The following is a 13,294-nucleotide window of genomic DNA, read 5'->3' as shown; positions in this document are numbered from 1 at the left end:
AGCGTTGACCTTCCCCCCCGACTCAATGGAATATTTATGAAGTCTGCGCCTTTGATTTATTATCTCATTAAATTATTTTTTGTTATAAAACCCTAAATGTACGCTATAATTTAGAATTTAATACTTTTCAAACCAACAACAACAACAACAACTATCAAACAAAACTATTTTCTATTTAAGTTTTAATTTATTTTTGTTTAACTTTTTTTGCTGTTCCTAAGAAACAAATCGAAAAAAAAGAGAAAGAAACATTAAGAAGAAAAACGCTTAAGTTCATTAACGAAGAAGTGAAACGACGAGACGACTATTTTGTTTAACAATAAAAGAAGAAACAACCCCTTTCCTTTTTTGCTGCGTGAAGCCAGTACACATCACTTTCGATTTTGTTATAATTTTTCATTGTTTGTAACATAGTGAGCCATTCCAGTGGAAAACTGTCTGGCCAACAGAATTCCAACAGTTCTCGCTTGAAATACGCAAAAGGCGAAACATAATAAATCAAGATGTACGCCATGCTGGTGGCAATCTCGACGGCTATCTACACTACGGTGGCCACCATTTGGCAGGTTGAACGTGAGTTTTTTTTAAAAGATGATAAAGATGGTGCGGTTTTTATTGTCTGTTCCCACAGAAACCCTTATCAATTGGATGATATCCTTCAGTCTGTTTATTTTTGGTCTGATTTGTAACCCCTACATGGTGTTACCCTTGCTTGCAACCGGGTTTCTCATGGTGAACCGTGTCTTGCTGCGTCGTGGCGTTCCACGCAGTCCCTCAACCCGAAAGACTCCTGGCAACGAGTCCGGGTCGGGCTACTCCAGGCGGTACGCCATGTATACAACGCCACGCGGCTCGGATAGCTTTTCCGCAGCAGATAGCTTAGGTGACACATCCCAGGACTAAACGAGCAACGCACTCTCACAATTACAAGCTTCACACGGGTTTATTAAGCATACAAAATTCATCTTACAATAATACTTCATACATATGTGGTGGTACGGCTGTGGTGGTGGATGGTTGCTAAGACTATTGCAATTATAAAATACTGCACTCTACAATCGTTTCATCTAAAAAGGATGGGATACTAGGACTTGAGCAGCGTGGTAGTATCCACTTTGCGCAGAGCATCTCGCGCCTTGAGCAGCATGGTGTTGTGCGGTTGGCCAGTGAGGCCGGCCAGGTGGTGCATGTACCTGTCTATGTTGCTTACGGTCGGACCGGACGGCTCCAGCGGAGGCAGTGGCACACCGCTAAGGGCTGCAACCAGCTTCTGGCGGAGACCCTTCACATACGCCTCTAGACGCACGTTCTCCTCCTTCAGTTCGGCCACCTCGCCCATCACCTTGGCATAGCCAGCCTTGGTGTTGTCGACATGCTGCTCCAGCACGGCGTTCTGCTGCTCCAGATCCGTCTTTGTCTTGCGCAGCGTTCGCAGCTCGTTCTCCGTGCTGCGATTGTGCTCGATGAACTCGTTTGTGTAAATGGGTATCTCCCCCGGCTGAAGGACACGCGGTGCAACGACAATGCTGGTTGCCACTGCTGCTGGCGTTGGAGCTGGTGCTTGTGCTTGTTGAGGTGGTGTCGGCGGTGGTGGAGTGGGCGTTCGTTTTACCTGGGATAGCGGCACATCATCTGGGTCGGGAGAGTTCTCGCTTGCACGCCTCTTTGCTGTTGTGGCCTTCGCTTTAGGCTTCTTTCCTTTGGCAACGCTGACATCGTTATTGGCTGCCGTTTTGGGTGTCTTCTCCTTCGAGGCAGTGTCCCCTTTGCTAGCTTTCTTCACCTTAGCCAACTCTTTGGCCACAATTTCAGGATGATCCTTAAAGAACAGCTGCATCTGCTCTTGGTACCTATGGAAACCAAAAAGGGACAAACCCAATCAGAAAATCAACGTGCACTGTAAATCTCTCGTAACTTACAAAGCCTTGTCCTTGGCGGCCGCTTCCATGTACGGAACCTTGCGCTCCTCCGGCAGCTGGTGCCATTCTTCGCCAATAATCTTCGTGTGCTCCAGCGCCGTCCGCTGCGGCTGCTCGCGTCGCAGTTCCTCTCGTCTGTCGTTCATGAATCGCACATAACCATTCAGTGGCATTTTGGGGGCTCCAGCCACATTGATGCGGCGCTGAGTGAGTTTCTTTATCTCGGGGTCCATCACGGCAATGGACACCGACTGCGCCGCCTTGGAGCTTTTATTTTTCTTACTCCCTTTGCCAGTGGGCGTTTTCTGCAGCTTCTCTCCTTCCTCATTGTGCGCTTCTATGGGGGCTGAACCCAGCGACTCTGAGGCTGTGGGCTGTGCTGCGGGCGATTCTTCGGCTTCATCTGGTACATCTTTAGCTGTTTCGGTCATTTCTGTCTCCTCTTTTTTCTGTTTGGTTGTTTGTTATTATTAATTGTGGTCAGTGTAGCCGCGGAACTATAGATAAAATATACAGTCAGACCCTCAAAAATATACTAAATTATACAGTAAATATACCGTAGTCTTAAATAATTTTCCTCGATTTTGATGCGCAATTCGAGCGCATCTGAGGACTAGTCCGCATTAATTTATTACACCAATTTTGCAGCGAAAAACCTCCCTTGCTTCCTCTGGGAATTTTCATCGCAACAATGAGTCTTTATTCCATCCCCACCTGCGAATTTGACAGTTGGCAACATAAAATCAATTGGCCAGCAACATGCTGTGAAAAGTGAGCAGCACTGTTCCGCAACATTTGGCACGGAACAAGCAACATTTAGTCCCTTGGAGGGATCTTCCAGAGATCTTCGAATTGAGGAAATTTTGGAAATCTTAATGCAAAAACAAATCAATCAAAAATAAAGTTTTAAAGCTGAAAGCTGATAATATTAAACAGAAGATCAAAGTCGAAGAAAATATTTAAATATTTACGGTGTATTTACAGTATATTTTTTAAATGAAAGGGTATATTTCGGTATATTCCCGAGGGTCTGTCGGTATATTTGATCAATTGTCCCGCGGTCATACTGGACAAAATACAAAAAAAAAACACATACGCGTCGGCACGGTAAAAACAACAACGGGAAATTACGAAAATACCGCCAGAAATAAATATAAATAAAATATTTATAATTAACGTATATTGTTTCGGACTCTGATGTTTTTTGTGACTTTCGTAACAAACAAAAATAATAATGAAAAGTGCTTCCGGTGGAACATGTTTAATCACAGCCTTTAATATAAGTTGTCTTGTGTTTAGCTGTGCGACTTGCAAGAAATAACTCACAACAAAAGTTACTTGAGTGATTGTTTATAGTGTTGTTAATATTATTTACAAGTAATTGAAACCAACCCCGGCGATATCCCATGCCAGTAAATGTGTGTGCGTGTATGTGTGTGTGCTTGTCTTTTTTTGTTTCCGCTCTCTTGCTTTTGCTCCCCTCCCCCGAATAGCAGCGTTTTGCCTTTACCGTTACGGCCAAAAAATGAGATGCAACATGTTGCAGGGCCCACAGTAAAAGCCACTAAAGGCAAACTAAAAATCCAACACAATGTTCGCTCTCTCCCTCTCTATCCTGCAGTGTTTTTGTTTTGTTTTGATTTTTACACACACATTGACTGGCATAGGGTGTATGAATGTAAGGTGAGGCATTTGCCTATTGTCTCTTTTGCTCTCCTTGTGGCACTAAAGTGTGCCTAAATGAATAAAAATAAGCAATTACCGTAGAGTGGAATGCCTCACGCAATAAAAAATACACCTTGTCGAAGAGTGTTAGGGAGACTTGATCTCTCTTATCGTTATTTTGGCTTACATATTTTTGTATCATGCAGTTCAAAATGAAATAAAAACATAAAGTGAACAACAATTATCTGTGTGGAAATACTACGAGCAAATAGCTAACAAATGGAATACTGTATTCAGTAAATAAATCAAATTGGATTATCGCCTAGCTGCTGGGGTAAGTTTGCATCTCTTATCGCTATAGAACGATACCCCCTGCGAAGGGTATGGCAGAGGGTATCAAAATGTGCACATTCTTTCCTGTCAGTATTTGCTCTTGCTGTGGGTGGTGTTGAAACCCGTTTCGGGGTTTATTTTCGAGCAGACCTTGAGCCATTCGCACAGCTAGGAACTTCGTTTGATTGATGTTTTCTTTCTATGCTTCATGTACTTTGCTTGTGTGTTGCTTAAAGCTCGAGCAAAAGCTTCCAATCCGAAGCTTGGATTTAAAAATAGATCAAGACCAGTTTTTGTGTGTGTGGTTGTAGTTTTTGTGGTTCATTTTGAGAAACTGAAGAATTGCCAAATAAATGTGGCTAAGACTGCATTCTTGTTGTTGCAATGCCTAGAAAAAATTATGGATGTACAATGTACCGCTGCTGCTGCGGGGAGAGAGAGCATAGCATCCTTCTCCCTCTCTATTTTCTGATTCTCAGAAGTTGTCGGTTTGGTTTTTACTCTCTCTCTCTCTCTCTCTCTCTGTGCCTCTCTTTTCGTTTGTTTGGCTTTGCTGCTCTGTTGCTGGGCTGTTGACTTTGCCTTGGGTTTGCGTTTGCGTTTCCGTCCCTTCCCTTTCCCTGATCATTCGTTGCAGAAGCATTCTGGATCCCCAGATCCTTTGCACCTCTGTAGGTAGCAGAGGGAATGAGTATGAGAGAGAGAGAGGGAGAGGTGGAAAGTGACAGTCTCTCGAATCTTCCATAAAACCAATTCGATGTTCATATTTTAGGGGTTCAAATTCCTATAACCCGCTATTCTCTCTCTCTCTCTCTCTCTTGCTTCTTCCTAATCTCGTCTACTACACCGGAAGTTTTGGCAGCTAAAACGTTGTGTCCCCTCAACAAGGTTTACTAATAGAGTATTCGTTCAGTTCACATACACAGAGACCTTCTATCTGCAGACCTAAGCAGTAGATCTTGGAATAAATTTAATAATTAATTTCAAAACCTCTTAGATCTCTCTACCGCTCTATCTTTAGCTCTTCATTCACTAGTATCTCACTATACAGCATATCCTCCTCTCTTTCTCTATAAGTCGGAGCAAGTGGCGCGTGTGAATGACCCAATTAAGCTTAAATAATTCCAGCCCAAAACCGAAGCTTAGCCACACAACACACAGCGTCTTGCCGCATTATAGGTGGCAGCGGGCTCTCAACCTATAGTCTGAACTAACTACAAACGAAAAAGCAAAAGAGTTCACATCGAATATTCTTTCAACTATGAACAGGTTTGTGACTTTGCCTCCCGCTCGTGCCCCGTGCCCATACTGCTGCCGCTGTACATTTCTGCTGTTGCTTTGGCCGCTGTCTCAGCTGCTGCTGCTGCTGCAGTAGTCTTCTTTTATTTGTTGTCAGTTCATACTTTTTTTTTAGCATTTTTGTATTAAATATTTCGCACCATGTTCTGCAATATTTCGATTCGAGAGATCCCTTAAGGACAGCAAAGACCAAGAGAAGACCCTGGGGCCCCAGCGGATCTGACGCTGCTGCCCCCTGTCTCTGGAAATGGAATATTTTGTTGTTGACTCAGTTGGGGTCAATGCTGCTCTTTGCTCACTGACTCACTTACTGGCTAACTGGCTGGCTGGGCAAACAGGTTTCCAACGAGAAAGGTGGTCTCCCTCCCACCATCCAGCAGGCTAATGAATACCCTTTAATACCTAATCAAAATGTGCTCAAACTAAAGCAGCATTTTACTTAATCTGAAGTCACTGTGCAACTTTTTCCTTTTTAAATCAAACATAATTTTCTTGATAGAGGGCTTTGAATATGTTTAATTAACATTTTTTTGATTATTTTGTTTTTTTTCATCCGTTTTTTTCTGCATTTTCTCTCAACAATTTTATTATCTGCAGCCTGGTTTTAGTAAATTTTCTTATCGTCTATTTGATTTTCAAATAGATCATTATTTGTTTGTGTTTTCTCTGAAATATTTGAAATCGGGTATACAAATATTCGAGTTTTCTCTGTGCAGCGTTCGATGACTGGTGACGAAGACACCGCCACCGCCACCTCATTCACAGTGCCAGTCCCAGTCACTTCTCGTTCATGCCAATCGTATCCCAACCCTCTCAACGGACACAGGCAAAACATCCCTTCTGAATGCAGAAATATCACGCGTAAACCGCCCCTTCGACAGTCTACATTTTTCTCTCACCACCGGCCCCACATGCCATCTGAGGAGTGTATTTCGTGCCTCCTTTGGATTGGGGATTGCCAAGCATAGTTTTGGGATCCAGCCTATCCCGAAATTTTGTATTTTGTGCCCCATTCCAGGTGTTCAGCCGGCGCAAGGTATCAGGCGCTCAGCTGTGGCTGCCAGGCTTTATTCGATTGCCGTGCAGTTTTGGTGTTGCAAGTGTTGCATGCTCTCACCACACCGCACACAATCACGAAAACGGTGGCGAGAAGCACACACAGACACAACAACAAGCGCTGGCCACAGCGAGTTCTGCACCGGTTTTCCAAGCCGAGGATGGAGTTCCAGTCACAGTCACAGTCCCATGCCCATGCCCCCGCACCTTACCGTTTGCTTGCGCTTTCTTCCTTATCGCCTGCTGCCGTTGCTGCATGGCTGCTGCTTTTACTGTGCCATGATACGAAAGCAGCAGCTTTGGAGGTGACAGCTGCAGGCCACCTCCTGGTTCCTTGCAGACCACAGAATTCCTCGCCAAACGACTGATCCAAAAATACGAGTGTGACACGAAAAAAAGAAACAACAACAGTGTCCGATCTTCATTTTGGAATGAAAGCTAAGGCTTGGGTCAGATCTAATAGCCAGTCTGCTGACGGGCCCCACCAAAATGTGGATCGAGTGAGATTTTATGCTTTAATCAGCAAGAAATCTTGTGCGAAATGTATAAATAAAAATACGTACATATGTACATGCGTATGTACGTATGTGCCATATGCACAAGGTGAATACGTATGTAAAATATGTATGCATTCCCGTATTTATTGTACATTTTGTACATTGGAAGAACGATGAAATACGAAATTTAAACAAATAATTAACTGACACATCCGTATGCTTGTCGCGCAACAAACCGCAGCAACAGCAGCACTCACACACAAACACACAGATACAAATATAGATACATACATATGTACTTATGTATGTGTGTACGTACAATCATAAGCAGAAACAGGGTACAGCGCGAGAGCGACTCTTAAATTTATATCTGACAAAATATCATAATGAACGTGCTGAGTGGCTGAGTAGCTGAGTGGCGTCGGGAAGCCAGAGACCGACCCCGAGATACTCTCGTACTTTCTGGTCGTTTTGGCTGTCGTTGCCTTTGTTGAACTTGCAACAACCATACTCACATATGTACGTATGTATATACATACGTATGTACATATCGATAAACAACACTAAACGTGCGTCTCGTAGTACAATTTTATTTGATTCTTTGGTTTGGTATTATTTTTTTAGCGTATGTATGTACATGTGTATGTACAAATGTATGTACATATATACATCAGTGCTGGGCGCTCATTCAGTCCGAGAAAAGCATCAGCATAGAGAGCAGCGTATAGTTATTTAGTTGTACGGTGATACGGAGAAACAGCCAAAGATCTTGCTTACGGTCTCAGCTAGTATACTCGTATGTGTTTGTGTGTGTGGCTGATGTGAAATTGTGAATGTTCACGGCACGCGTACGCCATCTGGGAGATACAAAAAATGAGAATGCAAAGCATTTTGCATGCATAAATGTACATATGTATATGTACATAGATGTGTAGATACATGTGTCTGAACATTTTACATGGCCCGTTAGATTGTCCACAACATCAGTTAAATAGGAAGGGGACGAATATTGGTTGTTGTTATTATTAATAAATACAATGTACTAATTGTATTTTAATTCGCTAGTTTGTTGTATTAGTTATTGCACTTTTATTCTAGCTCCAAAGACGAGGTGGGTACGTGCTTTAAAATGATAGTTGAGTTACCTGTCCGGCTTGCTCTACCTTCTTGTGTATTTTTATTTTTTTTTTTTAGATTGGCAAGACGCGTGGGAAAATATACAGATGTTTGGCATTCACTGCTAGTCAGATTGTAAGCGTAACATCTGGTATTTTTTCTGTAAATTTTTGTCTAAATCTTCCTTAATGTTTGCTGAACAATAAATTAAAACTTTGCACAAGCGAATGCTGCATTTAAATAAGTCTCTCTGGCATTCTCTAATTAAATATCTAAATAATTCTGGATTTTTAGTCTATAAAATCAGATGAGCTGTGAATATCAGATTTATTTAAATTCCCCTTTAAACATATTCATGACTGCTACTCGACATCGAATGAAGCTCAACACAACAGCTCGACTGATCGAATGTATCGCACGGATATGTTTCTGTGTATTTCTGTATGGTATATGCACACAAGCAAATGTCCATCCATACATATGTACGAATATAAATAAACATTTTTATAGATTTCGAATTGACTTTGGCAAATAAACTGGTTTCAAACATCTGGAAACAATTGCAGAACCATAAAATGCTGATATACTTTCGATTTTAATGGGTGGAAGGAGATGGATGAATGTGGAGCGGAACGTTCTTCAATCTGCCCTAACAGTTTCTATTCATCCATTCATTAGTTTTGTGCCCTTCCTACCTAAGTATGTAGATATGTATTCCGCCACTACATCGTCACTTGATTTTGTTGTTGCCTTTTAGTGGGTTCCCCCTGTACACGGAGAGCGTCTAAGACTTTCACTTTTGCTGCTCGTGCTTTTGTTTCAAAGATTACATTTTTGTTCGCTGTTGTTGTCTTCTCATTGTTTGTTTGTTTTTGTTCCCGCACACTACGGACTACGGTCGGCTTCTCCGCTTTGCTGTGATATTAAAATTACGTAAAGATGAATGGCCGCCTATGGAATTAAAAGCGCGCGGGTGTGAGAGGTCGTTGATCGAGGGGGGTTTGACTTGGGCAAAAACTGTTGCAATACCCCAAAACGGGTAGTCATATTGATGAATATGCAATGCCAGAGCAGTTGAGTTAATGAATGGAATCCGTATTTGGGGGGCACTGTTGCACGAGAAGCGACCCATATTGGGGGAACGGAATACATATGCTTGAAAATATCATCAACGGATGGATTCCAGTTTCTATTCCCGGTAAATTTCTATATGAATAAATTCATAATTCAGTACAACACCTAAGGACGGGTTAGATTGGGGCGGTTGTCGGCCCGTTTGTGACTCAGATTCAAGATAGCTTTAGGAATAAAGTCTGAAATTGCTACGAGTGCAATATGTATAAAAATGACTGAAATCGACAAATCAGAATCTATGTATGTACATATATAGCTTCTAACCATACATTGTACATATTTATTCGTATCTTTTAATCAATTCTAAGGCAATTTAGCATTTAATAGTCCTAAAATGCCTGGGAGGTTGTCACAATCGATTAATATTCGATGATTGACTGCTGATAACGTTTCAATTCATGTTTAGTTGTCAAAATAATTAATTGCGTGTACACCTCTGAAAAGAGACACGTTCAGAAGTCGAGAGAAGAGAGGAAAGACAGTAAACTGTAGAGGAAAAATGTTTGTGCATACATCCATACATATGTGCATACATACAAACATACATACATATGTACATATGTTTGTATCTCTCTCTGAACCTCTCGATTTCAGCTTCTCCGCGGAGACTTGGACAAATCAATCACACGACGGCCAACCTGGCCATATACACAGACACACACGGGTATAAATCGTATCGTATCGTTTCGAATTTCCTATGAAAATTGTTTTTGGGTGGCATGTGGGAATAGTAGATGTGGGAAGGGGATAAGACAGACCGTAACGAAAATGGAAGGCAATTTATTAACAGAAATGAAAAACTGGACAACCCAAATGCCGCCTCTGTCTCTGTGTATGCTGTATGCAAGGGTGTGCTTGTGTCGGCTCTCTTTTTTTGCCTCCTGTTTGGTTGTCAACGTTAATTAATCAATCATTGTACGGGACACCCGACTAAAGCATTAATCATTTAAAATCAAAAACTTTACAGATAGAGAGAACTTTAAAGTGAAACTGCGATTGATACGGAGAATAAGTTTGCAAAAAATAAATACATTCATATGTGTACATTATATGTACATTAAATGTACATATGTATATCTGTACAAATAGCACGAAGGGGAACGTTGCGAGGCGCATCTTACGGCGTTTTCATCTGTGTGTTACGTATGTAGGTAGCATGGAAAATGTTTGCAGGAAGCACGAGATGAATAATACGAGGGGGGATTGGCCAAGCGAAAGAATATGAAAATGTTTGACTTGTTTTTATACCGTATATACACGATAAGCCTATATCCAATATTATGTTGCCTAATCTATTATTTTGAATTTCGCAGAGTCTTTATTATATTTAAAATGAATTAGTATAAATTAAACGAGCTGTAGGGGATATCCCATAGGCGTAATAAATGTATTTTTTTGCAGTGTTTTTCTGTTTTTGTGTGGCCGCCGCCACTCAACACGTTTTCTGGTTCCTTCTGCTATGTGTGCGTCGGTATGTGTGAGCTTGAGCAAGCGGCCGCACTTGTGCCACGTACAAAAACAACAACAAAATATGGCAGCAACAGCGAGGAAAGTTCATTTGAATGCTTTCCTTTTATGCTCTGCGAGATACACAAAATCATAATAATACACAAAAAAGAAAAAATATTCTGCCTTTGCATTCGTTCAGTCCCCACTTGAGCATATTTTTTCGCCTGACTGGGCCCAAAACAACGAACATATTTGTATTAATACAGGTGGCCCGCAGCCTCCAATCCCCACATCCACACCTCCAGCAAACACTTACTCCTTGATCCGCAACTGAGATTTCCACTCGGTTATAATTGGCATTTTTTGGGGGAAGACCAGGAGGGCCTGTAGCCACTTGAGTTATTATGTAGTAGCTATGTACATACAATGTAGATACAGTGGCGCATTTATTATCACCCTAGGTTATCCGCTCTAGGGTATCACGTAGTCGAATCCAAAATCAAAATTTTACTTCATTCTCAAATATTAATTCCAATGGAGATACAACCAAATAATCAAGGACTTTCAGCTCAGACTAAGGGTGATTAACAGACATGCATAATAGATTCTAGAACAATAACAATATTTGTGCAGCACCTTTGGCAAGAGATTGAGCGAGAGCAATTGAGAGCAATTCCTTTGGTCCATTTCCATGCCATGAAGGGCATTAAGGACACATATACTACATACATACATATGTATTTATGTATTTTAAGAGTAGTGTACGGCTGGAGGTCCAGTCCAGGTAGCATTATTAGCTAAGCTTCTACTGCATTACCTTCTTTTAAATGTACCTTTGATTTGGTACCAGAGGCACAAGAGCGCATTTCTGAATAGATCTGAAAATATATACAATCACACATGGCAGATTTGCATCCTACATGCTTGGGTGGTGAGAAAGGAGGGCATATGGGAGCTTGGCTGGTCAGAGGTTGTTGTTGTTGATGTTGTTGTTTTTGTTGCTGCTGCAGCAGTCAACGACAGTCTGGCAGCACTCATCGCGTCGACGACGCGTCGTCGGCAGAGTCGTCGCCTGCATGTGGTCACTGTACATATACCGAACATCATTCGTGTCTCTCGCTCTCTCTCTCTCTGTGTGTGTGTATGCCTCTGTAGTGCAACGACCTGTGACAAAAAGGCAGCAACAGCAGCGCCGACAGAGAATACCGTGTGACGCATCCGCAGGGATGTTGTTACGTGCTCAACAGCTAGAGAGAGCATATCGAGAGGGAGGGAGAGGTGGCGAGCGAACCCAAAGAGAGCATTTTTTGGGTACAGCTGTTAACGAAACTCCCACGCTGCTGCTATCTATCTGCTGTGTCTCTGCCTCTGTTGCTGCTGCTGCTACTCTCAGAATGCGTCGCTGCTGTCGTTGACGTTCTTTTGCCTCGTTTACCATCCATGGCCGTTCCGTTTGTCTGATATTTTTTTTGTGCGGCTTCTTTTCAATTTCTGCTGCTGCTGTTGTTGTTCTTCTCCTACTTCTTGCTGTTGTGTGTGCTGTGTCTCTGCTCCTTCCTTTCCTTCTTCTTGTTCACCCTGTGCCACATTTGCGGACGTTTTGAATTGCGCTTAATTATACTTGGTACTTGAAGATTAAAAATGGTATATTGTATTTGTGGTGAAAAGTGGATTTACATACATACATATGTATGTAACGCCCAGAAGGTATATGATTCGATGTAGCCATGTTTGTCTGTCCGTCCGACTGTCTGTTCTTATATGCGGCTAGCACACAGAGACCATAAAAGCAAAAGCAACCAGACTTCTGTTTGCTCACATTGCGTTGTTACAAGTGCATTTCAAAATTTCGGAAATTTGGAAAAAAAAATCATATATCATCCATCATAAATCGTTATACCGGGCATAAAAGTTGTGACGCGTACGAAGCGCCTCACAAAAGTTCCCTCTCGTTTTCTGCTCGCTTCGAGCGTTTTAGCTGCATTGCATTCTACCGAATAATGAAAGAAAGAACAAATACAAGAGCTACAAAAAGAAACGGCCACAAAATACTCACTACGCCATACAGATGATTTTCTCAGTTCTTATTTCTGACAGTTCCAATGTGTATCATATGTAGATTCCAATTGAATTGATGTTAGTGTCAGAGTGATATTCTACCGTCTACGTATTTGTATATTACATATTACATCTCTGATACATAATGATGCTCGAATAACATATACCCCTTTAACCTCTTAATAACATGCCCATTCCGGGTGTACAAATAGTTTTCCATGAAATTACTTTTGTTGTGCACACAAGACGGGGGTCCAAACAGGTTGCCCCAAACAACTGGAATAGAGCCAGAGAGGGAGATAGATAGAGGAAGAAGAACCAGATATGTACATACATACACAATGTGCATAAGTATGTTTATGTACAAAAATACGTATGTACATATAAATAAATAGAATGAGACAGATAAAGATAGAGAGGGGGGAAAGAAAGTGAGTAGAGTCCGAATCGCTATAAAGTTAACTTCATTAATTAGCTTTATTAGATGTTCCTGCTAAACTCTTGGCTTAATTACTAGGTCAAACATTGCGTACATACTCTTATGTATGTAAATGCGTATGTACATATGTATATATGTATCTGTATCTGTATCTTTTTGTTTATCTTTTCTCGTGTGTGCATTTCCGGGGCACTCAAACATCTCGTTTAGTTCAATTTGTTTCAACAGCATGCATTAATTAACGCTAATCAACTTTGAGGCCCATAAAAATCAATATAAATAGAACAAAAAAAAACTAGAGAAACTACGCGTGTATGAAGTATTACTTA

At 41.5% G+C, this 13,294-nt stretch overlaps 3 protein-coding genes across 3 annotated transcripts in view; 2 read left to right on the top strand and 1 right to left on the bottom strand.

Annotated features, from left to right (window-relative positions):
- Positions 1 to 411: 411 nt before the first annotated feature.
- Positions 412 to 1,036, top strand: LOC117587412. The gene is made up of 2 exons (XM_034278112.1): positions 412 to 573; positions 632 to 1,036. Exons 1-2 carry the CDS (start codon positions 504 to 506, stop codon positions 901 to 903), a joined length of 342 nt encoding a protein of 113 aa, XP_034134003.1. The 5' UTR covers positions 412 to 503; the 3' UTR covers positions 904 to 1,036.
- Positions 925 to 2,416, bottom strand: LOC117586559 (high mobility group protein 20A). The gene is made up of 2 exons (XM_034276761.1): positions 1,920 to 2,416; positions 925 to 1,850 (listed from the first exon to the last, which is right to left on the bottom strand). Exons 1-2 carry the CDS (start codon positions 2,348 to 2,350, stop codon positions 1,085 to 1,087), a joined length of 1,197 nt encoding a protein of 398 aa, XP_034132652.1. The 5' UTR covers positions 2,351 to 2,416; the 3' UTR covers positions 925 to 1,084.
- Positions 2,417 to 3,018: 602 nt separating this feature from the next.
- LOC117587475 (neurogenic protein mastermind) overlaps positions 3,019 to 13,294 on the top strand; it is a 62,410-nt gene continuing 52,134 nt past the window's right edge. Inside the window, exons 1-2 of the mRNA XM_034278252.1 lie at positions 3,019 to 3,296; positions 3,791 to 3,918. The gene's annotated coding sequence lies outside the window, so the exon portion shown is untranslated. The remainder of the gene's footprint in view (positions 3,297 to 3,790; positions 3,919 to 13,294) is intronic.

This window comes from Drosophila guanche, unplaced genomic scaffold (assembly GCF_900245975.1).
Source record: "Drosophila guanche unplaced genomic scaffold, DGUA_6, whole genome shotgun sequence".
NCBI lineage: Eukaryota > Metazoa > Arthropoda > Insecta > Diptera > Drosophilidae > Drosophila > Drosophila guanche.
Note: the sequence above shows the minus strand (reverse complement) of the source record. Positions and strands in the feature narration are given on the sequence as shown.

Bases quoted from the DNA above. Each gene is read 5' to 3' on its own strand.
- LOC117587412 (XM_034278112.1), top strand. From the start codon at position 504: ATGTACGCCATGCTGGTGGCAATCTCGACGGCTATCTACACTACGGTG. The intron at 574-631 runs GTGAGTTTTTTT...CTGTTCCCACAG, and splicing joins CACCATTTGGCAGGTTGAAC to AAACCCTTATCAATTGGATG.
- LOC117586559 (XM_034276761.1), bottom strand. From the start codon at position 2,350: ATGACCGAAACAGCTAAAGATGTACCAGATGAAGCCGAAGAATCGCCC. The intron at 1,851-1,919 runs GTAAGTTACGAG...TGGTTTCCATAG, and splicing joins GCCGCCAAGGACAAGGCTTT to GTACCAAGAGCAGATGCAGC.